Consider the following 26,143-nt stretch of genomic DNA (forward strand, 5'->3'; position numbering starts at 1 on the left):
TCCTTTCTCCCTTCTTGCCTGGAACCCTTTGACATCCTACTACCATTTTAATGCAATCTTGTCCTGCAATTTACCAATCATTGCTGCGAGAAAGATTTTTCACTGGTGGCCAAGAGAGGAAAAGCTACAATGCAATGATGATTTAGTCCCACTTCTATAGTCTTTCTCTTTTCTCTTTTTTGCTACCTTCTGCTGCAGCTCATTGTAATGTGCCCTGTACTATCACTTTCTTGGAGCCCTTTTCCAGAAATTGAACAAGAGAATAATACTCAAGCAGTGCAAAGAACTGGGCTCAAGTTATTAGTTCATCTTCACTACTTGCTGGCATCAAAATAAATCTTATGCAGAATCACCTATCATACAGGAATCTGGATAAGCAAAAGGCTAAATTAGCTCTCTGGAAAACAATAAAAGGCTGCACTCAAATTTGCATTGTGCTCTATGAAAACCTCAGAACTGTACAGAAATTGATCTGTTTTCTGCATTATATACTGTGATGTTACTTAACTAATTTAGGCAATTAATGCAAAACAAATAAAGAAGTCCCTATGCAAACAAACAAGGGGATAATGAGGAATTGTGCTGTTAAAAAATGGGTTCCTGCTATATATCTTTTGCTCACAAGTCTCTCTGCATATTGGTGTTTAATTCCCTAGTGCAGAAGGGGCAGGGGGAAGCTGACACTGTATTTTATGCAGAGCTATTTGGAAGAGCAGATGAGAATGGAGGCCAGACTGGTAGCAAAGCCAGAGTGTAATTAGAGGTAGTTTCAGAGTGGATCTAGAGTCCCCAGAGAAGCGAATGAACCTGTCTGGATTCAAAAGTATGATGGAAAAGTATGCGTGGTGGTTGGAAAGCAAGCCATGTGCACATAAGCCACTCATTAAGTGTGTTCGCATGGGCCCAGGGCTCTAGGCAGCACTGCAGCAGTGAAGTGCTCGGTGAATCTTAACTCTGCTTTACTGAAAGTGGCAACTGGGACAAAGAAGGGAGCAGCTGAGAAAGGGAAAATAATAGGAAGGAGTAAAGCAAAAACCCAGGAAGCCTGGGATGGTTTTTGGGGCTGTCATGATGGTAGAGAAGGATTGGCAAGAACACGGGAGAAAAGGGGAAAGGGAAAGAAGCAATGGGTGCAGACAGCCACACACCTGTCCTGCTCCTGCAGTGCTTCTGGGCTGTGGGGACAGTACTGTGCACGCTAATGACAGTGAAGGAAGTCTGGGGGACAAGAGAGAGAAGATGAGGAAATTGATTGGAAGGAAGACAAATGATAAAAAAGCACCTTGAAGATAGGTGATTTATCCAGCCCAGCTACTGGGATGCAGTGTGTGTGTGCGAGGAGGTGGAGAGGCTCTCCTCTCTCCAACTCTTGGGACAGGACCAACTCAGAGCAAGACTGGCATGCATGTCTGCCCATTTGCATCTGAGCCTGACTGCTCGTTCCTCAGTTGTGATCCAGTTACTGGAGCCCTGACATCCATGACTAGCCCTCCTCACAGAGGAATGGCTACCTGCAACTGATGCAGCTGGCATTCAGGGCAGATGTATCAGGAACTTCAGACCTGCAGGGACAAGTGTGGTCAGAACCACATCAGCTACTGGAGTACAACCAAGCCCCTGTCTTAGCTTCGAGTCCAAAATCTATACAAGCTGTACCTGCTTCACCTTACTTCCTGATAGGGAGCTGCACGTAGCAGAGTGATACAGCAAGGAGATAGCAAATCTTCATGCATGCCTGAACAGACACTATCAGCCACCCTTCATTACCTCTGCCCTCACACACAGGACCCTTATTATGTTAAGTTTGTAACCACAGCTCCCTGCTGCAAGTGAGGAGGTTGTCACAGACTTCAAATACTAATGCTTTTACACTGTTTAAGTAAATATTTTCCTTTCCTTGTCTAGATCTTCCATCCTCACTAAAGCAGTAGCCATTGAGAGCAGAAAACATCACACGGGTCCTGACAGTGCCTTCAGTTCTCCCTCTCTCACAAGGCCCACATGGTTCATGTTGGAAAGGATGCACTGCTTCTGTGGGAATTAGCACCTGCACTCATTCTCACTTTTTCTCTTCCCTGGAGCTAGAACAAAGCATGGGAGTCAAGGCAAAACAATCCTGTTTACACTCTCCACCCGCCCCTAGTCTGAACTACGGGTGTTAACCTCACTGAGTCAGATGTGCACACTAGATGTGCCTATGGATTCCTGCTGGCTGCTAAGGAGCAGATGGGGTAGTTTTTCCCTTTCTGGGAACAATGTTCTGCTCCAAAATAGGGACAGACAAAATTCCATTGTAGTTGTGGAAGTGCAGTGGAAGAGGCAGTGATCTGCAGCAGAAAGGTGAAAGTGTGCCTTGCATCTCCCCTTACATTTAGAAGGTCCCTTAGATTCACACACTTTGGAATGTTATTCTTTTGGATGTGTTCTTGAAAGGTTTGTTCAACTGCTGATGCAACCTCTTGCTACCTTTCATTTCAGTTCTGTGCTTCTGCCCTTCTACTTTGGTTGACAAGAGCATAACCATGTTTGTGTAAGAGTTTGTTCCTTTTGTGTATGCACTACAGTTGGTTCAGTATCTGTGGCTATGTGCATATGAAATAGAAGAAACAAGTCTGTAACTAATAAATATTATAATCAATGCATATGTTGTGAGCTCTTTGCATACTGCAGAAAGTTTTCCTAGTATGGTGCAATTACCAGACCACAGAACCAGGTGTTCTGTGTCCACCAAGGTGAAAGTACTGACCCTTCTCTAAACTGGGGCAACCACTTGTACAAAGCTTCTAAGGGATGTGGAAATAATGTGTTCAGGTTGAAGAGCACTTCAATCACATACCAGCTCCAAATGCAAAGAAGAAGCTCTTGTCTGGGTACTCTTCCAGCAGGTCCTTCACTCTCCTGCCCATTCGCTCATTTCGCTTGTAGATGAGCTCCTGACGGAAGTAGCTGTCTATCTCTTGGGCAGTAATACGTTCATGGGCTGGCAGTGTAGCATTAATGAAATTTGGGACCTAAGACAGAAAGAAAAAAAAGTCTTCAAAAAGGGCCACTTATTTCAGGCAGACATCATGCACAGGCTTTTTGCTCCATCACTGAATGTGGCAATTGCCTTGTCTCTCAACACACATCCAGTAGGACAAAACCCAAAGAAAGCCAAAAATGACTCAACAAACTTCTAATAATGCATAGTGCTCCATTTCTCTCAACACATCATTTCATAAGCCAGCCAGATGATTATTTTTTTTAAAGGCAAAGTCAACACATTTTTCTCAGTTTGCCACACCATAGATCCCAAATCCTGATTGCTTGGCTGAAGAAAGTAAATATTTGCCCCTGGCTATCTTTAACTACATACCTCTTCCTGAAATTGCCTTGGGTATGACATAACTATAATTATAAGTACACTCTTCTAGGAGAGTTTGACTAGTATCAGACCCTTGGGGCTGTCAAAGAATAAGTGCACACTCTGAATTAGTTAACAAAAACATCCCGAAACTTTCTGAAAAAAAGGAGAGCCAGATTTTGTCAGGAAATAAAGTTTTACCAGCTGTAGTTCTCCGGTCTTCAAGGTATTTTTTCAAATACTGAGTACATCTCCTGGGGCCCCCAGGACTGTTGTGGCTGCATACTACCCCAACCTCTTACAACTGGAGAGAATCACAGATTTGGAGTCACAGCCACCCTGCCTTCTCCCACAAGTAGCTCTGGACATTGCAGCTATAGGGACTGCTAAGAACAGGGTCTGCAAGAGACATTTGCTGGGGAGCAGAGTCACTAAGCCAGGTGCTTTCCCTTGCAAGGATGCAGCACCTGAAGAGGCTCTGGAGTGACTCATAGACTATCACCGCCTGTTGCAAAAGGGTGTTTAGCCTACAGTGGGTCAAACACAGGGTCATATACAATTCACAGATAAGTTCTCCTTAAAAATGTAAGCTGTTCAACTTGCAGGCTATTCAGCTTTGCTGTGATGGAGACTGCCCTGCGGAGGAGCCGCTTGTCTAAGTAAAGGGCACTTGCTCCCTTGGAGAGCATGTCTTGGCAAGAGCTGTTCTTTCCAAGGCCCCCAAGGCAACATCAGCTGTCTGCAGTCTGTAACACCTCAGCAGAACAGTGGTGCAGCATCTGTATGCTGTTACAGTGCTGGCCTCCTTTGAGAAGCCCTTTCAAATCTATGAATGAAACACACTGCGTAAGAGCTAAGCATTATTAACAACCAGGTTGCCAGCACTGGCAGGCTGAAGGGTGTACAGGACAGGAAGGTAACGCGCGCACAAAGCTCAGTGCCAGAGAAGCAAGGGTTAGTATGACAGTATTTCCAGCTCTGCAGCACTGCACTGTACGTATCAAAAGGCCATATGAAAACTGTTACTCAGCAGGGAAAGCCCAGTTACCAACACACGCTTGTTCAGCGCTGCGAGGCTAGAGCCTCATTTTCATTGAAGTGCACAAATTGCCAGGCAGTACCTCACACACAAGAATAAAGAGTGGCCTGATGTCTCAGTCTGAGGTTAGCTATCTAACAGCCCAAACAGGCCAAATTGGTCCCTGCTGGGCATTTTCTTGTGGTTTAAAGATCAGAGCATTGCATTCCACTGTGCTGCTTGGGAAACCGCCTCCATAAACGAAGTCTGTGAGGCCTCTGAGGTTTTCTTTTCCTTGACATTCAGTCTAAATCTATCTTTTTCTTTGTTTCACTCCATTTCTCTTCTTTGCGCCTTACCTACAGTGCAGGATCATACTGATAGGAGAAATGAAAAAGCTTGCAACTTGCCCAGCCTTACACAAGTGTCAAAGTCAAGAGAGCATTTCTCTATCACTGTTTGCACAAAAGAGCCTGCTTCTACCCTCTGTTGGCACTACGTTCGCTCCTACCCAAGTTAGCGCAATTCCACAGGATCCTTAAGAAAACAAAGGATTAACTCATAGAGCTTTGATGCTAAAGCAAACACGGCATTCGTCCAAAAGGGAAAGCCAGGTGCGCCTTCACTGCTTGTGTGCAGTAAGACGGCGGTGAGCTAGCGCAGACTCCTGGAAGAGCAGGCACAGGAAAAAGACAGGCTAGCTGTCTTTGGCCCCTGCCTGCAAAGGGCCTGCCTGAGGAGAGACAAGCGTGAGACAGGGGTTAGCGCTACCGGGACGTGTGCGTAGCACAAGGGCTGCGGTGGCAAGACTCACTTGAGAAGTGTCATGGTTGAAGATGATGGAGCTGAGGTCCCCACAGTTGTAATGCTTGATAAGGTCTTCTGTCGTATAGGGGATCTGGAAACTGCCTGCTCGGAGGCTCTCCTGCTGCAAGAGAGTCTGATTCAAAGCAAAGATCACCTGGGGGAGGGGAGAAGGAGGAAAAGACAGAGTTCCTTGTGAGTTCTCGACTCGCTCCTCGAGGAGGTCACAAACACGCAACCGCCCTCTGAGGACTCTCTGAAGCTGCTCCCACTCCGAGTACCCTAATCCACGTTTCACCAACCCAGGCCTCCTCCAGGTCTGCAGCTATTTACTTGCCATGTCCCACAGACCTGAATATAGGAAATTAACTTGCAACACGCAACGCTGAGTAGCTTTGCCTGTGATGTCATTCATACAAAAGAGAGGTTTTTTTATTTAAACAGTCTTTTGAAAGACAGGCATTCTTGCTCCACTAGACAGCAGTCTACCAGTCATCGTAGAGGCCTAGGCCTGACAGGCTCCGATCCCCACACCTCAAATAAGCATGGCTTCCCTTGTTCACCCCTTCTTCCTCATCCACATGGAAGATTTCACCCTGTTGCTTCCTGCTTCATGCTCCCCTGGCTCCCCCAGTTATTCCCAGCACAAATCCTTTCCAGGAGCTGCCTGGGGAGGCCAAGTGGCTGGCAGGGCCCCAGGCTGCTACCTTCCCCAAGGACAGGGCGGCCCCTGACGTACGCTCCCTCCTCCGCAGCATTTACCTTGGAAAATAAATGCTCCCACAGTCTCTCTTCCTAAAGCTGTGCATCTACTAGAATAACCACCAGAGTGGTGGCTGAGCAGATCCTACCCCTAGGGGAGATCAGCAGAGATCCTGTACCGGTTTTTTTGTGTCAGTGTTGCTTGGTGGTGGCCTCAGGGCCTGAGCCAGAGATCTGCCACCCCACTGGCTTCTGGCACAGGCATCCCCACAGATGACCTCTATTTGAAAGGCACAAGAAAGCAAAAAGTTCTCCTATAATTTACTGGCTGAGTATTCTTTATTTCTAAAGAAAGTAAGCTGAGGGATGTCTGCTGATGTCTTCAAACACATTTCAGAATTACTCTTAGGAGAGCTTATTTTCCAAGCTCTGTTTCCAAGATGGCACTGTGCACGTTGACAAGGTCTCTGTGGATTTAACTCCTGGACACCAACAAAAGCATTCTGAAACTAGAGGTATTTGTCAATAACATGAAACTCACACATGAGTCTTCATGTACTCAGGTTGTGTGAACCAAGTCTTGGTTTCCCAGGACAGGACAGATATAGGAGCAAACAGGCATAATTTGCCCTTCCCCAGGACAACAATCCAGAAAAGTGCACAGAGCTTGAAATCATGCTGTCTCCACTACAATGCCCACCTGGATCCAAACCACTGTTTATGTAACTGAATATGAGAACACAAAATTTATCTTTAGTTCTGGAATGGTGTTCATGAATAGCAACACTCACTCCCATCTCGTGTGTTTAAAAGGGGCAAGAAGCCACACTGCACCTGATTAAAAGAATAGCTCCAGGTGGACACTCAGGAAACTTATATCAAACTAACCACTCAGGAAAGTTACATCAGACTAACTGAGGAGATCTGACAAAGGATGTTTGCTTCATTTGGAAGTAAACTAAACAAAAACAAATTGAAACCACTTTATTTCTGCACAAAAGTTTGCATGGAGGCTGGGGTTTATTGCATTCTGAAGCCATTGTTTTCCATTTGTTTGGCTTCACTTCCCACACAGAGAAGCTCTAATGGACGTTAATGACCAGATGAGATTCACTGAGACAGAAGCCAAATCCGTGCTGAAAATGTGAGGTTTCTACAGCCAGGACTGCTAGGTTATGCCAGGAAAAGCTCATATGTACAACCAGTGCAGCCAAAAATATTTCCATGGGTATGGCTGATTTTGTAGGTTATTTGGACTACCATAGCAGGATTCACTGGGACAATGTACCACTAAAACAATATGGTCCTTACTAAATGCTGCAGCCTTTGAAACAATGACCAGATTGACCCTGCCCACGGAGCAGCAAGATCTGCGAGGGGTTCCTGAGCTGGTCAGGTGGCTCTGCCTCGATGCAGAGTATGCACATCACAAAGGCTTTGCAATCTTTACAGTTCGATTTTTATCCAAACACAAACCAACTGAGGGTAGCCATCTTCTGTGGAGAAAACACCAGCCTTCTGGATGAGACATGAAAACAAATCAAACCTTCCAGTGCTCTCACAGCCTGCACTCCTGCTGTCGCTTTATCTGGGCTGGCTCTATGTTTGCAGGCTACTCTTTGCTCCACACACACATTTTTCCTCCAGCCTTGCAGCATGTTTCAGGGGAAACGGACTCAGTCTCTCCCACAAACTGGCTCACCTGGCCGCCTGGCCTGGACTGTAGCAACCAGGCTGAACCACACAGGCATCTTCCTCTCCTCATGCCCACATACCAGCAGCAAAAAACTAGCACACAGTAAACTGTGAACTGCTACATAAACCTGCCTTAAGGGCACAGTTTAAAACTGAAATGACTACCTGCAGTTACGAAGAGTTACCGCACATGTTTACACAGGAAAAGCAACAACCCACTCCTTTCGTATTTCCAGACATACTGCTGGCATGACACAAAGAAGTCATGGCAAGGCAGCTTTGACAGCTGTCTGGACTATGGTAAGGGTGTCTCCTTCTGGTGTGCAGATGCAAGAGTTGGTACTGGACACACGGAGAAATCTCAAGATGGTGGCAGCTGAAGGATGTGTCTGCCCAGCTGGGGAAGTACCAAAGACTTTTCATAATGAGGTGGTTCATGTTTCACCTCCAAGAACAAAGTGTCCCAAGCTTACTCCCTGAGATTTGTACACACTGTCCTGATCACAATTGCCTCTGGACATAACAGGTTGCCCTGGACTGCTCAGCTCTGTCATCTGGCTATTGTGGTGCCGTGTGGGCTGTTTTTCCTTGGCATGGAGGAGTACAGAGGGCTGTTCCCTGCCAGGTCAGGGGACAGGGAAATATATTGGCAGGCTGTTCCCTGCCAGGTCAGTGAAATGTATTGCTCATGGGCTTCCCCATGAGCAACGTATTTCCCAATTTGGTTCTTGTCCTGCATCCTATCACTGTGTGTAGCAGCTGAGAGTAAAACCACACAAGAACCACCTGAAGCCCACCTGGGAGGTGACTTTCACATGGAGGTGTGTGAAGGACAGGGGTGGTCTTAGCTCCCTTGCTGACAGCAGCAGGAGCACACAAAGTCCCTCAGCACCATTCTCAACTACGTTTCAAGCACTTGGAGCTCAAAAAGTCAAGGAATGACAAATGGGCAGGAATCAAAGGAGCATCAATTGCCTTCCAAGTCTTCCCCAATGAGTTATAGTAACTCATGTCAGCAGGCATTTCAAAGCTGAAGGTAGGAGATGCTGTTGCCAAAATACTCTCCACATCAGCTGGTTTGAATTGGATGGTGGCATCTGCTGGAGGGTGACCATGGCACACCCACTGAACAACTACACAGGATTACAGCTTGGCATCAGTGTGTGTAGAGCCTGTCAAGGAACATGATATCTTCTCCTTATTTCTGTATCACTTGCACCTTCCTGGGAGAAGGGTAAATCCCGGGTAGAAAGAAAAGGGACGTGTGGGGGTAGAGAGGGAGGAGCTTTTAGCAGCACCAGGTGTTGCTTAAAGCTGTGCCCCGGTGTGAAGGTTATCTTTGGTAAACAGCAATGGATAAACGCTGTCAGGATCTCAAAAGAAAGAAGACCCCTGAACCTTCTGTTCTTAAATGATTTAATTTGCTGAGGTGGGTCTCGCTCAGATGTCGATAACTCTTATCTGTCATTATTTCTAAAAGAAAACATTAGACTAGGTACAAAGTGGTATTTAAGAAGACCACAGTCATCAAACTTTGGGGATTCGATCCTAGTCTTGTTTACCAGATGTGAAAAGCTGGGAGAGAGTTGACAGAGCACAAGATGGAGAATCAGGAATCAGATCGGCAGCGGATCTGCAACTGCTGTATTTGCTTGGCACAAATAGCACTTGCCTTCCCAGATCCCCTCTTAGTCCTGAAGTGCTTTCATTTCTAATCAGTCCAAGAAGTTAAGAAGAGAACAGAAAAAGAAGGGAAGGTTGAAGAAAAGTTTTCCATTTTGCCCAGAAATCAAACCCAAGAACTCGTACTAATCTGAATTCCTCAAACAAATGTTACACAAACTATGTGTCTACCTTCTGGGTGTCTTTTGCATTGCACTGTGCTTTATTAATTCCAAAATCTTTCCTGTTTTGGAATCCACAGAAATCACCCTACATTTGTCCTCCCTGCAAGACTACTCTTCCTTACTTCACACCTCCCCCGCCCCAGCAACTCTACCCCACCCCGCTCCATTAAGTGTATTCATACTAGCATCAAAGCATCTCCTGAAAAGATGTATTTGGAGAACAAAAGTAACAAGTTTATTATAAAGGGATTTTTTTCCTCCCACCTCCCATTTCCACTGTGATCTCTCTGTCTTCCCCGAGCCCTTTCCCTTTTTGTACTGTGGAAAAAATCGATTAAGCTCTCTGGTATACATATTGCTGCAAGCCTCATTCTGCTCTTGGAGATTTCTTCAGCTGTCAGGAGACACTTGTCCCCTTTGCTAGCATTGTTGGAGTGGCCTGCTAGGCTAAGGGGGTGGAGAAAAGGGGGTTAGAGCCCGGCAGATGCCTTTTTTGTCAAAGACAAAAGACCCCCTGCCATCCTCTCCACTTTTCAGCACTTTCATCCACACTAGATCAAAGTGCTGTTCTGCATATGAAAGGAACCTGGCATTATGCGCCTCAAATTAGCCTATCGCCATCCTGCTAGCCTCCAAGTCTTGCCAACAAAAGCACTCACATCTGTTCCATCATTTGCCTCATCCTCTGTTTTTTTTTTTCTTTCCCCTCTCTCCTCTCAGTTTTTGAGGGCCATTCAGCCCCTTGAATTATAGTCTGGGGGAGCATCTTCCTTGCCCTGCGATCACTCAGCCAGACAATTTGCTTTTAATTGTCTTAAGGAATCACAGTCTGCTTTTGGGCCCTTCCTAGAGACTAACGGCACCCATTACAGCTTCCATTCAGTTCTCTTCCATTCTAGTTCTTTCCTTCTTCCTCCTCCTTCTCAAAAATGTGTTTCTATCCTTGCTCTTCACCTGGAGGAGACCATTGCTTCTCTGGGCCAATGAACCCTAGTGCCCCAAATCAAAGCAAGCCTCAAATCAAAGGCATCATGGCTATGAAAGTCAATAATCCTCCTTTGTCATGGTAATGGTCCAGCAGGCTGAGTGCTGAGAAGAAAGTGGGATTCCTTGCTCCAGTGTGACACAGCTCCTTAGATGTCTGGTGCCCATGCCTCAGCTGCCTTTGAGGCAGAAAGATGGGACTGGCCTCAGACTCTGAAAACCTGAACCCACCTGTCGTGAGGAACCCTGCAAACACCAGCCTGCACATGCAGGCAGAAGTCTGATTTTGGCAGGGGCTGAGAATACCAACGGGAGATTTAATCCACTGCCTGCAACCTTCAGAGGCACCTAAGTCACTTTCAGGGCTATTGCACCAGACGAGATGCTCTCGGTCACCCCTGCAACCACCTTTTGCAAAGAACAGATAAAAAGATGTATCTTCCAAAATCAGGACCATTTTTCTGAGAAAAATTGGATTCAGGTGTCTAGAAAAGACAAGTGATCTGAGGGCTCACCTGGAGGACAAGAGATGAGCAGTTCAAATCATGAAAACACAAGGACACAGAAACTACCCTAGAGGTTACCTACGAGCTTCAAGGTTCCCATGGTCTTGTTTTTATGTATGCAGTTTGTTCTCAGAAGACAGTACAAGTTCTGGGAGCGCCTCTTCCCTAACATCATCATCCAAGGCACTTAGATGATGCTTTGTTTGCCTCAGGTCAGACAATGTAGATGGTGGTAGAGATAACAGCATCAAAGAATTTGGTCTTTGGTCTGCTGACAACAAATTCACCCTGGCCACTCCAGGTGCCTGAATCTTGCTCTATCTCTTTTCAGAACTGAACAAAAAGAAGTTCTGAACATTTTTGATTGTTAATCTGAGTATCTAAATCTCTGATAACAATATTTTTGACTGTTATATCTGAGATTTATGGCAATACACAAACCAACCATTCTCCAACTAGAAGCTCGAAAATCAAGGGTCTTCCAAAAATTTATCAGGCACTGCTGAAGCAGTGAATGAATTTATCCTCCTCCTGATGCAGGAAAATGGTGGATGATGCTGAATCAGGGGAATGCTGTTTACAGTGCTGCTGGAAGAAATGCAACTCTGGACTGTAACAGGCTGCACTGATATACCTTCTGTCTGAGCAATTTACATGGATTTAGAGGCTTTTATGTTTCCACTGACAGTGGGAGAAATAAACGCCCCGTTATGTGCTGAATGTGGAATGAGACCAGCAGTGGAATAGATCATTGCCATTTTGCAGGTCAGCTTGCAGTTCACATGGACGCTTCCATGACCTTGCTGGGACTTGCTTCTTTCTTTCTGTAGAGCTAAAAATGTGTCTGTGAGCCCACAGAGTCTGGCTGCTGCTTCTCCTCCCTGAGAGCTCTGCATCCAGGTGCTCATTAGGATTCCTCCTCGTGCTGCAGGAATGCCTCAGGCTTTCATGAAGTTCATCCAGTTCATTCCAGAAAATCTTCACTCTGTGCTAGAAATGACCTGATGGTCATTTGCATGTTCTAGAGAAGCATTAAACTTTTCTTATTATTATTATTGCCATCTTTGTAAAGGATTTTGTAAACATTAGCAAAGATTTTTTTTAAACCTTCACAAACCAAACCTTCATCAAATACATTTTTTAGCACATCCATTGGAACTAGAGACCGTGCCTTTGTATAATTTTCACATTTCTACAGTCCTGTGCCACAATTCAAAGCAAAAAATGGATTTTCCATAATTTACACTTTGAATTCCTGTCTGTCTCCTGTCCAGCACTTCTTCAGTTAGCAATGCCTAGCCTGTTTTGTGTTAGTATTGCCATATATCTCCTAAACTCAGGTTAACATCAGTCTTGGGAACAATTAAAAAAATGAAGACGACTTGCTTGCAATTCAGATTTCTCTCAGAGTGCCTCCACTTTCCAATTCACAGGACACCAGTCACCAGTATGCTAGTAGAAAGTGTTTCTTTCTTTCACAGTAACCAATGTGCTGCCCTCTTTCCAGTTTACTTTTTTTTTTTTGTCCTGATCTAAATCATGAGACAGAATTTCCTACCCTAGGTGAAACAAATCTCCCAAAGCAAACAGTCAAAACAGCAAATGCTAAGATGATGTTGAATTTGAGGCTACAGGTTCTTCTTATAGGGAAAAAAAATCAGTAAGATAGTGTAACTAAACTCAACAAAATCCTGGCAGACCTAGGATATTTGCAAAAGAGGATACACGGGCTTTCACAAAGGTAAGCTACAGGTCAGGCACTGTTTTTACTTTCATTTCTGCAGAGTCTAATCCATAACTGGCTTCTGCTGATGCTACAGTACTAACCATCACAGAAAAAATGTTACTTTTAAATAAGTTTACAGAAAAGTTCCCTTAGAAAGGAAACAATTTGGATTTCCAAACTGCAGCCATTACTGTAGCTACCACTCTAAGTAGTGAGTCAGTAGCATCGCTAAAGCCTAACCTATGCCCATAGCTTTAAGGGATGCATTTATTGTACTTTTTATCATCCTAAAACACAATTAATGTAATTTAATAAACGTGATGATTGAGATTTGGCCTCTAGTCTTCTTCCACTCAATCACAGTTGTTTTTTGGAGTGCTGCTAGAGGAAAGAAAAAAGTCTTAGAGGTCCCCTTCTGAATGGATTATTTTATCACTTTTTCTGTCTAGCACAGGTTTAGGACTAAACTTGAAAACCATCTGAAAGCTTGCTAGAGCAGTTGCATGTCTCAGAAATGCAGCATACTGAAGTTTTAAACAACTATCACCATTTCTGTATACTTCTTCTAGTGGTAAAAATGGAATAATTCAGAAAATAAACTTTACATTGGGCTGAGTTCTTCTCCTTGCTTCTGTAAAACAGATGTACGTTCCTTGCATAATTCATGTACGCATGAGCAAATCAAGACCATAAAGCTAACAGAGTAAACAACCTACCCTTACAATGTGAGGAACAAGCCTAGACAGTTATCATATGCCTTCCAGTAACCACGCAACAAGATACTTTGGATATTCTTGAAGTTCTGCCAGCTGGGAAAAGCATGTTCCACATAAAACACTCAGCATTGATAAAATATTTTTCCACTCAACAGTACAATTACATTTGGGGACTCTGGCTGCTGTTCCAAACAGAGTTAGGACTTCGAACCAGTGTTTATGGCAAAAGCAACTCAGAGTACCTCTAAGAGAAGCTTCTGGCTTCCAAATGGAGCACAACAGAGCAAGATGACCTTTTCAAGGTGCATAGGTAAAATAGCCGGTTTATATTAGTGGTAGACTTGCCAAGAAAAAATACAAACAAGAACTGCTGAAATGGTCCCTAGCTGTTTTCAGGCTGATCAGAGACTGAAAGATCTCAGTGCAGAAGCTTTCCAAGAGGAACTGCTGACAAAAATTCTACACGGTAAAATACATGCCTAAAACTATGCTCTTCATAGTAATTGTGCACTCAGTCCCATGGTAATATTAGTGTATTCCAAGGTAGATTTGGAATTTAAAAGCCACCAGCTGTGCTGTGCTGCCTCCTTGAGTGGATCTTCTTGGAATGAGGCAGCCGACTCCACTGCCAGGCAGCAAGTACTTAGATCTTATTGGCTGTCCACATCAGTACCTGACCAGTGGTCCTACTTTAGTCAACACACCAAGCTCACACTGTGAAAAAATCTGAAATTTTCTGATTTTCAGACCCATGAAAACTCACCTGCTGTCAGTGCAATCAGGGAACAGCTAGGCATTCAGCACTTCTGAAAGACACTTCTTATTGTTAAAATAAAAATAAAAAAATAATAATTTTTAAAAGTATCTGGTTTAGTATTTTTTCTTGTCTTATAGTTTTATTATTGAAAGGGATTACTATATGCCAGCAACTGTGGTGTGGTTGACACACTGGAGGAAAGGGATGCCATCCAAAGGGATCTTGACAGGCTTGAGAGATGAGCCCATGAGAACCTCATGAAGTTCAACAAGGCCAAGTGCAAGGTCCTGCATGTGAGCTGATGCAATCCCAAGCACAAATACAGGCTGGGTGGAGAACGGGTTGAGAACAGCCCTGAGCAGAAGAACTTGGCAGCATTAGCTGATGAGAAACTCATCATGAGCCAGCAATGTGTGCTTGAAGCCCAGAAAGGCAACCATATCCTTGGCAGCATCAACAGAAGCACGACTAGCAGGTCAAGGAAGGTGATTGTCCCCCTCTACTCTGCTCTCATGACACCCCAGCTGGAGCACTGCGTTCCACTCTGGGGCCCCCAGCACAAGAAGGACATGGATGTGTTAGAACGAGTCCAGAGGAGGGCCCCGAGGATGATCAAAGGGCTGGAGCACCTCTCCTACAAGGACAGGCTGAGGGAGTTGGGGTTGTTCAGCCTGGAGAAGAGAAGGCTCCGGGTAGACCTTACAGTGGCCTTCCAGTACCTAAGGGAAGTCTAATGGAAAGCTGGGGAGGGACTCTTCGGAAAGTGTAGTGATAGGACAAGGAGTATTGAATTTAAGAATCAATTACGAGGGTAGATTTAGATTAGACATTAGGAAGAAATTTTTTATTATGAGGGTGAGGAGACACTGGAAGAGGTCACCCAAAGAAGCTGTGGATGTCCCATTCCTGGATGTGTCCAAGGCTAGGACAGACGGGGCTTTGGGCAACCTGGTCTGGTGGGAGGTGTCCCTGCCCATGACAGGGGGGTTCGAATTAGATGATCTTTAAGGTCCCTTCCTACTGAATCCATTCTGTGGTTCTATGATTCTAAGAACAAGGTTGCCTATATTACTTCTAAGAGACCACTTAATTTCAACTGATTTGCAAGAAACCTCAGAGATTAGGTAAACTGTTGCTCTTCAACTATGGAAGATTTTTAACCTGTGGACTTCTGTGCCAGTTTCAATGCATCCAAAGCCAGAAGAAAGCATACTTATTTCCCCTGTTAGTCCTGTTAGATGATTTATCTGCTGTATAACAGGACTTTATTATTTCCCTTCCCCCACTAAATACATCTTATACAAGTGTATTATCTTACTAAAAAGTAATTGCAGTCCACTAACTTACGAAGTCAGAACAATGTTAGCTCAAATTAGATTGCCATAGCTTTTTAATAGGCATGTACCAACACTGTCACTTGGAATGGCTGGAACAAAAAGCATCACAGACAAATTATCTGGAGATTTTGTCAAGCATGAAAACCATAGAGTATCTATGAACTCATACCCTTCAAAATAACTGAACAGAGATTTCTTAATCAGCTCAATGAAAAGGGTAGACAGCAATCCCTTCAATGAGCTAGCCCAGTCTTTTCACCCTTTTGAGGCCTGCATAGTCAAATTGTTTTGCTAAAGGCTATGGCAGTTCACCTTCCCTTCAGCAGTTCCAGCACATGGTCAAACACACTCACTGTCAGGGTTAAGTGTCCCAGATAAACATTTGCTCAAGGATCCATGAGAAGAGGAGAGGTATCTGCCCATCATTTTCACACAGACATCAAGATGACAAAAGTCTGTTAAGATTAAAATGAACTACGAGAAGGAGGATGGCTTTAGGGTGTGATGAAACATGATGGAAAAAACATGAACAAAGAGCAGCCATATTTATCTCATGGGCATATTGAACTTTGGCTTTGGAGAAGAACACTTTAATAGTTATCCTGAACTAGGAAGGGCAATGTTTTCACTGAAGCTACGCGTAAAAGCTACAGTGCAACCAATAGTAAATCAACAATTGCTCCATGCGTAGAAAAATGCAAAAATACATTAGCTTAAGATCTCTAACTTTCAATACCAAAGCAAAAATTTCCAATGCACTGAGAATTGTGCGAAGCTCAGAGGACATATTCCCACCATAAAGCTCCTAGAGGGTTTTTTTGTTTGTTTGTTTGTTGAATATTCATATGAAAGGATTAAAATGATACTCTAAGCTAATGTACAATGAAAATAAAGTTGGCATTGAGAAACTTGTGTCAAAATCCAACAAATGGAAGAAAAATTATCTTATAATTCATGAACTAGAAATTCCTCCCTTTATCACCTTGGAAAAAAATGCTGTCCTGGTATTTCTGATTAGCTTCACCTTTAGCCTTTCTAACTAGAAACAATTCTTGAAATGAAGTTGTCTCCTTAGAATAGGACTTCTGATATTCTTGCATCTGATATTTGATGTATGATTCTCAAGTAGTGACAGAAGCAACACTCTTTTACCAAAGTCATTAATAACAAAGTGACATTAAGGGGGACTCCATTGGACTAGCTCAATGGCAGATCAACCCAGCATTTCTCAGAGACAAAAGATACCAGTATCCTACAATGCACAATGCTCAGTTATGTTGGTGTGTTTTGCTGCTGCACCTTATCAGGACTCTATTTCCAAATTGGTGCTCACTCACCCTTCAAAGCATCCCTAGTCTCAGACCTCCACATCCTTTCCAGTAGTTACAGTTTTCCCAGGAGCAAGACAAGGAACTCAATGAAGACAGAGAAAAGTCAATTTTTCATTTTCCCAAATTCTTCCAGATTCAGCAGCATTTCAGCTTGGAAGAAAGTCCACAAGAGCCCTGTTGATGTAAGAGTCTTCATAGACATTGTCCTACAGACACTCATCCAAAAACACTCAGACAACATCAGGCACGAGTTGCTGTCAGTGAGGCCAGATTTTGGGCTCTGCACCATTCATGATTAAATACAACTAAATACAAACCTAGCAGGACAACAGAGACTCTGTTCAAAGCATGTTGTACTTATTAATTTAGTAAATATGTTTTAGTGTTGAAAAATAAATCCATATCAAACAAACATTTTGTTAGTGGACCTTACACAGAAGAACACCTGTTTGTCAGAGATATATAAAAAAAAAAAAAAGAAAAAAAAAAAGACTGAAATCACCATCCCTCTGAACAGCATTTCAAAGTCTGTATACATCCAAAAAACCTGCAATGAGGTCAAACTTCCAGGATCCACTGAGCAATTTGGAATCAATGCAAGAAAGAAATTTAAGATTCCCAAGAAGTTTCAGAAGCCCTTGGAAGTTTTGCACATCAACCACATTGGGATCTGTGTGAGCCCAGTGAAGATCTGTGAACTACTGTGGGTACACAGATGAAGTATGGGTAAAATGCTGCTAAAAGCTAAGTAGGTGAACCTGGGTTTCACTTTTAATCTACCCAGAAATAGCCAGCTAATTATTCATCAGCCCTTCACTTTTCCCTACTAATACATTACCAACGTATGTGAAGGAATCTAACTAGTTTCACAGTTAGCTCCGTAATTCAAAATTATGCAGCAAACTCAAGTAACTAATCCTTCCTCTCAGTTTTTAAGAACTGGTTTTGTTTGGATATATTAGTTACAATGATGATTTTTCATACCTTGATAAGGCCTGCAGGGCACAAGGAGGAAGGGTTCTGTTGCAAATTTAGATATAATGCATGTTTATTCATCCTTTGTAACAAATGCTATAAAGTGTCTCTAAAATAGACTGTTTCAGAATCTACTTCTTCATAAAAATATCTTTGCTAAAACAAACTTGAAAAGCAGAAAAATGAGTCCATGTTTTAATTAGAAGTGAAATTGCTCAAAATAAAGACAGAAAAAAATTCAAAACAAAAAACAAAAGTTGAACTATACTCAGCAGCTCAGTAAAATTTTACAGTCAATGCCGATGTATAAAGGTGTCCATCTGAACAAGACAAATTTAGGTTCTTACTGCTAATTTTCCAGGTGCAACTCAATGCCCAGAATACCAGACTTGTTTATCAATTATGTTGCTAGATGTAACCTTCCAGAAAGTATATTCTCTTTGAATTGCGCTGTACACACACAAAAAAAAAAAGGCATCCACAGATCAGTACTAAACAAGCCCTCTGGATTTTAATGCAAATTCCTGAAAAAAAAAAAAAAGTTTCAAACTGGAAAATATGTCAGTACTCTGTGACTGAATCTGCCACCACTGCTCAAAACATCAGTCGTAACCAGCCACAATCTTCCAGCTGAGCAGTGCTGCAAATTACGTATATCACTCCTGCTAGTGTCTCGCTTCATTGCTTGTACTCTCCTTCCTTCACTCAGAAGTAGGATTTCACAATATACCTGCACATTGACCTGGCTCTGACACATTGTCTGAAGCCCGTCATCCTACAGTGCATCCTACAGAACTCTACATAAATCCCCCTTCCTTACCACTTCAAGCCCCCTTTTCCAGAATTAGTCTCCCCCCTTTGCTGGTTTGTGTGTGACCTGCTGGCATGACTGCCCAAATAAGCCCCAGTTACTGAAATTGCCATTGATGGGCTGAAGACCTGACCAGCTCAGCCAGCACTCAGTTCAACTCTCCCCATTTTTGCTGCTCCAAAGGTGAGAAGAGTAGGGTTCATTCCTGACTGTCATGTGCTTGACTTCATATGCTAAATGCTGTCACATTTGCTTCTTATAATCAAGCTGTTCAGACCTTCCAGACTCAATGGTAATAGGTGTCCATGTTTCAGTATCAATTTCAAATGAGTTGCAATGGGGATGTGTCAGATTCTTTTACCATGACAGCACTGATGCTTTGCCAGATGACAAGAAGCATTGAGGAAGGAAGCACTTCCACACCCGACCTTAAACAGTGAGAGTGAGATCCAAGGAAGACAACTGACTCCCTTGGTATGTCCTCTGTCTGGTCAGCATCAGTGCTTAGCACCAAACTCAGAACCCTGATCCCTTGCAGCTTTTACTGCAACCCATTGTACAGTTCCTTCCAGGAGGAGGAAATTCTTGGAGACCTTTCAGATGTAGGAGACAGCAGCGCTATCAGACAAGTATCCAGCTTGTCTAATGTGCACGCCAGGGAACTGTGAGTTTACAAATGTAAAAATAGCAGCACTACTGGTTCAGAGGTGCGAATCTGAGTCACCAAGCCCACAGCTAGTATGTCCGATTGTGTATAGGCTTCCAAACATTTGAAACCAAGTAAAACAAAACCTGAAGGCTGTACAGCCTGGCAAAGTATTCCCTCATTCCTTGTCCTTGGCTATGGACACGGGCAAGTCATCCACACTTTGGGACACTGGACCTCTCCCAGGTTCTCTAATTGCAAGAAAGATAATCAAATAAATGCAAACCCAAATCATGGTAACTGCCTTCTGAGTCTATCTATACCCAGTCTTTTCTGGGGCTATATCACTCCTCTGTAGAGACTTTAAAAACATTATCAGCACATTTATTTTAGATTCAGGCAGGAAGAGACAGACAATTTTATTTATGGTCCAGTTAATCCAGTCCCAAGTGTTCAGTTTATTTGGAGGCCATCAAAGTTTTGTCAGCACAATCTTTTATCTTGAATGACCCCATGTTACTCAAAAGCCACTGGGTCAACCCTAAGCAGACATTGTGTCAAGGATGTATTGGTGCAGTTTGGTGTTTGTTCAACTTGTGGTCAGACAGACCAGTCATCCAAGGACATTCAATGATGGTCCATGAAAAGCCTGCATGTTTTAAAAGCCATCGTCTAAAAACAGATCCAAGCAATCAGAAAGTAAAAATAATTAATGCTTTAAGGCCAGCATGATTTTCCTCTGCTCTGATGGAATCCTTGCAAAAGCACTGCACAAGACGTCCAGCGTTTTACACCAGCAGAAAGAGTTAATTCAAGTTCAATTTAAAATAGTTGAAAAATGTGCTGACATGGTTGACCTTTTGTTATTTTTGAGAATGTTTTTTAATTCAAATAGTCTGTTTGACGATTTCCTAGGGCATCTTTTTATCTTGTTAAAAGTTATTACTACACTTACCTTCTCTAGTTTTCTTGAAACTTACCTGCTATTCATGAATTTTCAAATATGCTGGCTACCAGTCCACGATATTCTGTGCTAGTTCCTTTAAAAGCCTTTGCTGTGCATCATCAGGTTCTGTTGGTTTTGAAATATTTAGTTTAACCATCACCTGCTCACCTTCCCCCCATCAATAAGTTCTGCTGGTTAAACCTATATTTATTTCCTTATTGTCCTTAACTGTTTTATTTTTTAACTAAAATATTTGTTTGCTTCAGCCTGTCCACCATCCTCAGATATTCCAAAGCTGTTCTTTTGTGAGCTTCTCTTTTTACTTTTTTTTCCTACCTCCACAATCAGTCTTTAATGTTTTTTTCTTCCCCTTCTACAAAATGGGGCAATGAGTATTTCTGCATCACAAAGGACTTCACACCTGTGCAGACCTGCTGGTGGAGGGTTCTCAAAAATCTGGTCACCAGAAGATCAATTTTAAAACACTTTTTGCTTCTGCCCACTCTATTTTCTTATCACAGCCATTAGACTGCATAGCTTTATCTACCCTTGAAGGAAATTCTGCATTTAACAAGTCAAGTAAAAAGTACTGGATATAAATAAGCACAAATACATACAATTTCTTTCATTTGGTAGAAAACACGAAGCATCAGCTTCAGCAGTATCTGTTTTGGCTGGACCATGAGAAGTCTTCTCTGAGACTCTTCCATAGTTACACGTGGCAGCTAGACACCTGCAGGCTCCTCAGAGCTTGTGGTGGCAGGGGCTGAGCGGGAGAAGGAGAAGGGAAGTTCCGTGCATACTTCTGTAAAGTTTTTTGGTAATTTGGTAAATTCCTGACTGCTGACACAAGATAACACCTCTGCTTTTGTCATGAGGGTCTTCCTCCTCAGTCCCTTTCTCTTTAAAAGCCCCTTGATGGAGAATTGGATGTCTTTCAAAGGTGCTGGCAAGCACTACAGCCAATGCATGAAAGAAGGCTTTGCAGTAAGCACATACTCTACAGCAGAAAAATAAAACAAAAACCACCGGACAGCAAACAGCTCAAAAGACTACTATCAAGTTCCCCTTTCACACACAGCGACTGGACGGATGCACCAGGTCAGATGAAACATCTCACCAGGAACTACCAGAAAGTTGGTCCACGGGCTGCTAGCACTACCACTTCTCAAACACACTGATACAGCTCATTTAGAATAGCTATCCCAAAACATTTGCTTCTACTCTTTTCATAGAGTGACACATATCAGTCTTTAGCCAGAGCTCATGAACCACCTTGTGCTACTAGCCCCAGGTAGGTGTATCACAGGGTGGGGAGTCCATGATCACACACGGCTTGTGAAAGCTGATCACTGCATGATCTAGTATAGCTGAGTGCTTTAAAATATAACGATCCTTCCTTGTTTCACTTTATTCTTGATATGCTCTAACACAGTTTAATAAATATTTCCTCCCCAGCAAAAGCTTATAGGTTATAGTACATAATGGAATTGAATGCATAATTACAATTCATTTGCAACATTTATGACAAATTTGGGTCTGACGTCCATCACAACTCCTGAGCTTTCAAAGCAAAGAGGAAACTTTATCAAAGGACTTTCCACACTCACAAACAGTCAACATGTTTAAGCAAACTGATTCATAAGGTCTTCCCAGGACAAGGGCTCTCACTGCAAACTGAATGTACCTTTCTGTAATAGGCTAAGGAGCTCAAAATTAATTGTGCACTCTTGTCTCTCTATCTCAGTACAAGAAGATTTATTATGAAAAATACTTTTTTGTTTTCCATTGTTTTTAATTCCAAGATCAAAAAGGTCCTCTGGAAAAAGAAATATTTCATAACAATTATGGTAAAATAATACTCTCAGATCAAATAATAACCCAGGAGGAAAAATAAAATAGTACACAAATAAAAGTGATAAATAATTGGGAAGGCAGCCATACTATCAGACAGGATCTGGGGGTGGCAGGGCACCATAAAATGTACAAGTAAACAACATGATGCTTTTGCAAAAGGCAGTTTCCAAGAGTGTCATAGGCAAATACTGAGAAGTAATTATTTTGTCCTACCCAGCCCTGTCAAGGCCTCTGCCAGAGACCTGTGTTCAATTTTGGACACTGCTGAGGCAGAAACAAAGTTAGAGTCCAGAGACAAGCAAGATTATTCATCGGTCTGCAAACACAAGCTACAGGAAAGGATGAAGAAACTGGTTTAATCAGTTTAGAAAAGGGAAGCCTGAGGAAGGAGAGAGGCATAACCACAATTCACTCTACCTGCAACAGTGGTTACAGTGGAAAATGCACTGAGTTGTGATCTGTAGCTAGCAGGTGGCAAGAGGACAGTTCAGCTTGAAACAGTGAATGTTTTGGGTACGGGGGGAAGCTGAGAAGGGATGAAGCAGTGACAGATTCTCCAGGGTCACTGGAAGTCTCCATCTCTAGATTAAAGACATCATTATCTCCATTTCCCAGTCACCCTTTTGGTGTACTTCTCCTGCATTGGGACAAGAAGATGAATTAGATGGTCTCCACATCTTCTGCATGTCTTTTCACTCTCGCTCCCAAATGCCCATGCACTACAAGTAACTGCTTCTTCAGTAAGAAGCAAACAACTGCAGACTGGAAGATGTATTGCTGTTAGGAAAGGCTGAGTGTACTCAGCAGAGACAGGATGTGGGATGCACTTGGTCCTCCTGCCTCTGAGCTCCAGAGTTCATTCAAAGTTCTGCTCTCCGCCTAGCAGTTGCAGAGTGTATCCATCTAGCCTACTGTGCATTTCTAATAAGATAAATACTGGTCTCGATAATACTCAGAAAATGATTCCCTCATTCAACTTTCCTTCCTACTCTGATGCCCTAATAGACAACGATTTGTCTTCTGCTGGAGGCACAAACTCCATCTGCAATACTGTGAGATTTCACAGCCAGTGTCCATTGTCTCTCCTTCCATCTAGCTATTCATCTACCTGACATCTTGCTCATCTAATGTCTGTTCATCTGATGTCAAGTCATCTCACTTGTTAAGTGCTTCAAGTAGAAAAGTGGATTCAGAAGTGAGATGGTCATCTCAGAGGTCTGTATGTGTTTGTGTGTATGGCTCAAACATACAGTTGCATTTCTCAGGTTAGGATGGAAAGATGGGACCGTGGGCAGAAGGAATGAGATACAGGAATGAGCTCCCAGACACACCTTGTGGGTCTCTGTAAGGTGCTTGAACAACTTCCCAGGGAGCCACCAGCTTACCGCTCCTGGCTGCCTCCTGCCTTTAGCTGTCACTGCCAGTGCATCGGGAATGCCTTGATGCGGCCTAACACTGCCTGCTGTAAAGCTCTGTGTGGCAAGGCATGCATGATATTTTTTTCAGCTTAGTCATATGGTCTGAATTTTTGGGTAGACCTGTGTAGTGCCAGGAGTTGGACTCGATGATCCTTGTGGGTCCCTTCCGACTCGGGATATTCTATGATTCTATGATTCTCTGACCATTTAACCTAAACCATCACCTACTTATCACCTGCCTCAGGCTACATCTTTCAGGCTATCATTTCAGACAGTGAACTGATTAAAATACAGGTACTACTTGTGTCCAGCCAAGCAAGTTCTGTTTTTATTAACTGTATTAGAAAGCATGAGCAAAATCAAGGAAGGTGCCTCAAACTGGCATTTTCTACTATAATAGGATCAAATGAATGGCTCAAATCATTCTGCATTTTGAATTGACACAACACTTGAGGATTTTCTCTTTTGTAAACATGTATTGCCTTATCTTCCCAGCTAAGTCTGTAACATTCTCCATATTCTAGGCCTACCTACTTCGCCCAGAACTTTCTTGTTTCAACAACACCAGAATATTTTATTTCTCTAGCACTTGAAAACTGAGCACTGAGACAAAGCCAACAATCGTATTGATTGGTAGGCTGCTCCAATTTGTAGTCTTTTTTTGTACATTTATGCCTCCTTATTTAAAAAGTTCCAGATGCTGCTGTAATGTGAAACTGAAATTGGCTAAAGAACAGAGTATTATATGCACAATAATCAATTTAGAGTCATCTAGTGTGGGGGAAATAACTGTATGTGGAGAGGCAGTGTAGAAATTAGTACAATAATCTTCCCAGAGAATAATTTCAGAGAAGAGAGTCTCTGGAAAAGTACACCTTTCCTAGTAAAACCGTTTAAACTCAACACACCCATAAGATCAGAAACGTTTCTATTTGCTACATGGCAGGATAATTTCATCTTGGAGATTACCTACATACTGGTGGTTAGCATCTTCTCTGCATAATGATGTCTAACGGCTAAAAAAAAAGCCCTATCACCTGCACTGGGTACCCACAGAAGCTGCCTGCAAACCAGCTCAGTTAGGAGTTTTAATAACTGGCAACTACAGGCAGTTAACAGGTCCTTCAAATTTTGATTTTATTAAATTACTTAAATAAATCAAACTAGTATATTTATAAATCTACCTCACGTGCCAAATGACACTGTTAAATAAGCTATTAATTTAGCTACAGAACAGAAACCATTCACACATATCCACAGGGCTCATGGGTCCCTCAACTTGCTCTTAGAGCAGAGACAGATTTCTGACACATTTCTAGCAACCAGAAAGGGTTGCTAAAAGTGTGAATTCAGCCAAGAGACTGCTTTGGTGTCTACCATGCACCACAACAGGCTGCCTGACTGCTTTACCTGAAGACAGCTGGGAAGCAGGACGAGAATATGTCACCACACACATGCCTGGATATCAGTGCTGTCTTGTCGTGGAGACTGGCAGAGGGATAAACAAGAACCAGCAGTTTGTCTTCATTTTGCCATGTTGCCACAACGCCAGCTCCCACATACAAAAAAAATTGGTGGTTGGAGGCTTGACATTGTCAGCAGCAACCAGAAAGCTACGGGAAGAAAGGCTGCTGCTGGAGAGGGCTGGCAGGAAGGACTGTGGAGCAGAGGCAAAAGCCAAGTTTAATTCTTGGCCGAAGACAGGATTTGCTGCCAAGGTGTTGCAACATGCACAGTCTTACCATGCGTGCATGTTTCCCTTGATTAGAATGACATCAGCCCTGAATTGTAAAAGCTCACAGGATTACAGAATAGGAAAGCGGACATAAAAGGATTCAGTCCCATGGCATTCACACAGAGCTCAAAGTCTCCAAGGAATTGCCTGCAACTTCCAAAAATCTGCAGATGTCTTCTTTCAGTGTAGAGGATACATCTTTTATCTCCTTCCACAGTACTGACTTCCAGAATAATCCTCCGGCAAGAAACTTGTCTTTCCATGCTGCCTTACACAAGCAGCGACTTGGAAGCCCAGAAGAAATGTGCATTCACAGTTGGATCTTTAAATGCCAGCCAAGACAGCAAGCAAACAGGTGATCTGGGAAATGCCCAACAGGCAGAAGGAAATCAAACCTACTACAGTTACAGAACTATCCCAGGAAGTCAGCACAAGGCACGTTCTGCCAGTTTTCTCAAAGGTATAGTGAGTATTTTCAAATCTGGTTCTCCGAAGTCAACCTAAACTCCGGTTTCTGTATGTAAGCACCCTACATTTGAAAAAACCTTCACCCCTCTAGGCCAAATTCAAATCACCAGGAGTCAGTAGACCTGAAACAAAATTTAACTTTTGCAAACAAATATAATGGTATAATAATTTAAAAAATAAGTCATTTTGGAGCTATCAAAGGGATTTTCAGCTAAGTCAAAGTACTTCTATGTCTTCAGTCCCCGTAACATCGAGATTAATTGCCATGGAAAAATAAACCCTTTCCTGCTCACTTTTACTCGTGATATTCAAAGGCATACCTCAGAAAATATCATTCCTTGGCTTTGGGCTATAAACAATCCAGTAGAGACAGAGAATAAGCATCAACTACTGGAACTCTGCTGGCAGGGAATATGCTGATGGACCGTTTAAGCTGCAGAACTCAAGGACATGGCTTGTCTTCCCCAAGTCAGGCACCCTTGGCTTTTGCTCCCTCTTAGTATAATGCCCAATAGAAGTCT

At 43.0% G+C, this 26,143-nt stretch overlaps 1 protein-coding gene across 5 annotated transcripts in view; it reads right to left on the minus strand.

Moving 5' to 3' along the window:
* Positions 1 to 26,143, minus strand: part of TRABD2A (TraB domain containing 2A) — a 78,751-nt gene that overhangs the window by 21,730 nt on the left and 30,878 nt on the right. For 4 of the 5 annotated variants that reach the window (XM_066988250.1, XM_066988248.1, XM_066988246.1 and 1 more), the window contains exons 3-4: positions 5,176 to 5,322; positions 2,837 to 3,011 (exon numbers count right to left, since the gene is read on the minus strand). In XM_066988250.1, coding sequence (XP_066844351.1) covers positions 2,837 to 3,011; positions 5,176 to 5,322 — 322 coding nt within the window. The remainder of the gene's footprint in view (positions 1 to 2,836; positions 3,012 to 5,175; positions 5,323 to 26,143) is intronic. The other variant, XM_066988247.1, reaches the window with a different exon arrangement.

Source organism: Anser cygnoides, chromosome Z, assembly GCF_040182565.1.
Source record: "Anser cygnoides isolate HZ-2024a breed goose chromosome Z, Taihu_goose_T2T_genome, whole genome shotgun sequence".
NCBI classification, from domain to species: domain Eukaryota; kingdom Metazoa; phylum Chordata; class Aves; order Anseriformes; family Anatidae; genus Anser; species Anser cygnoides.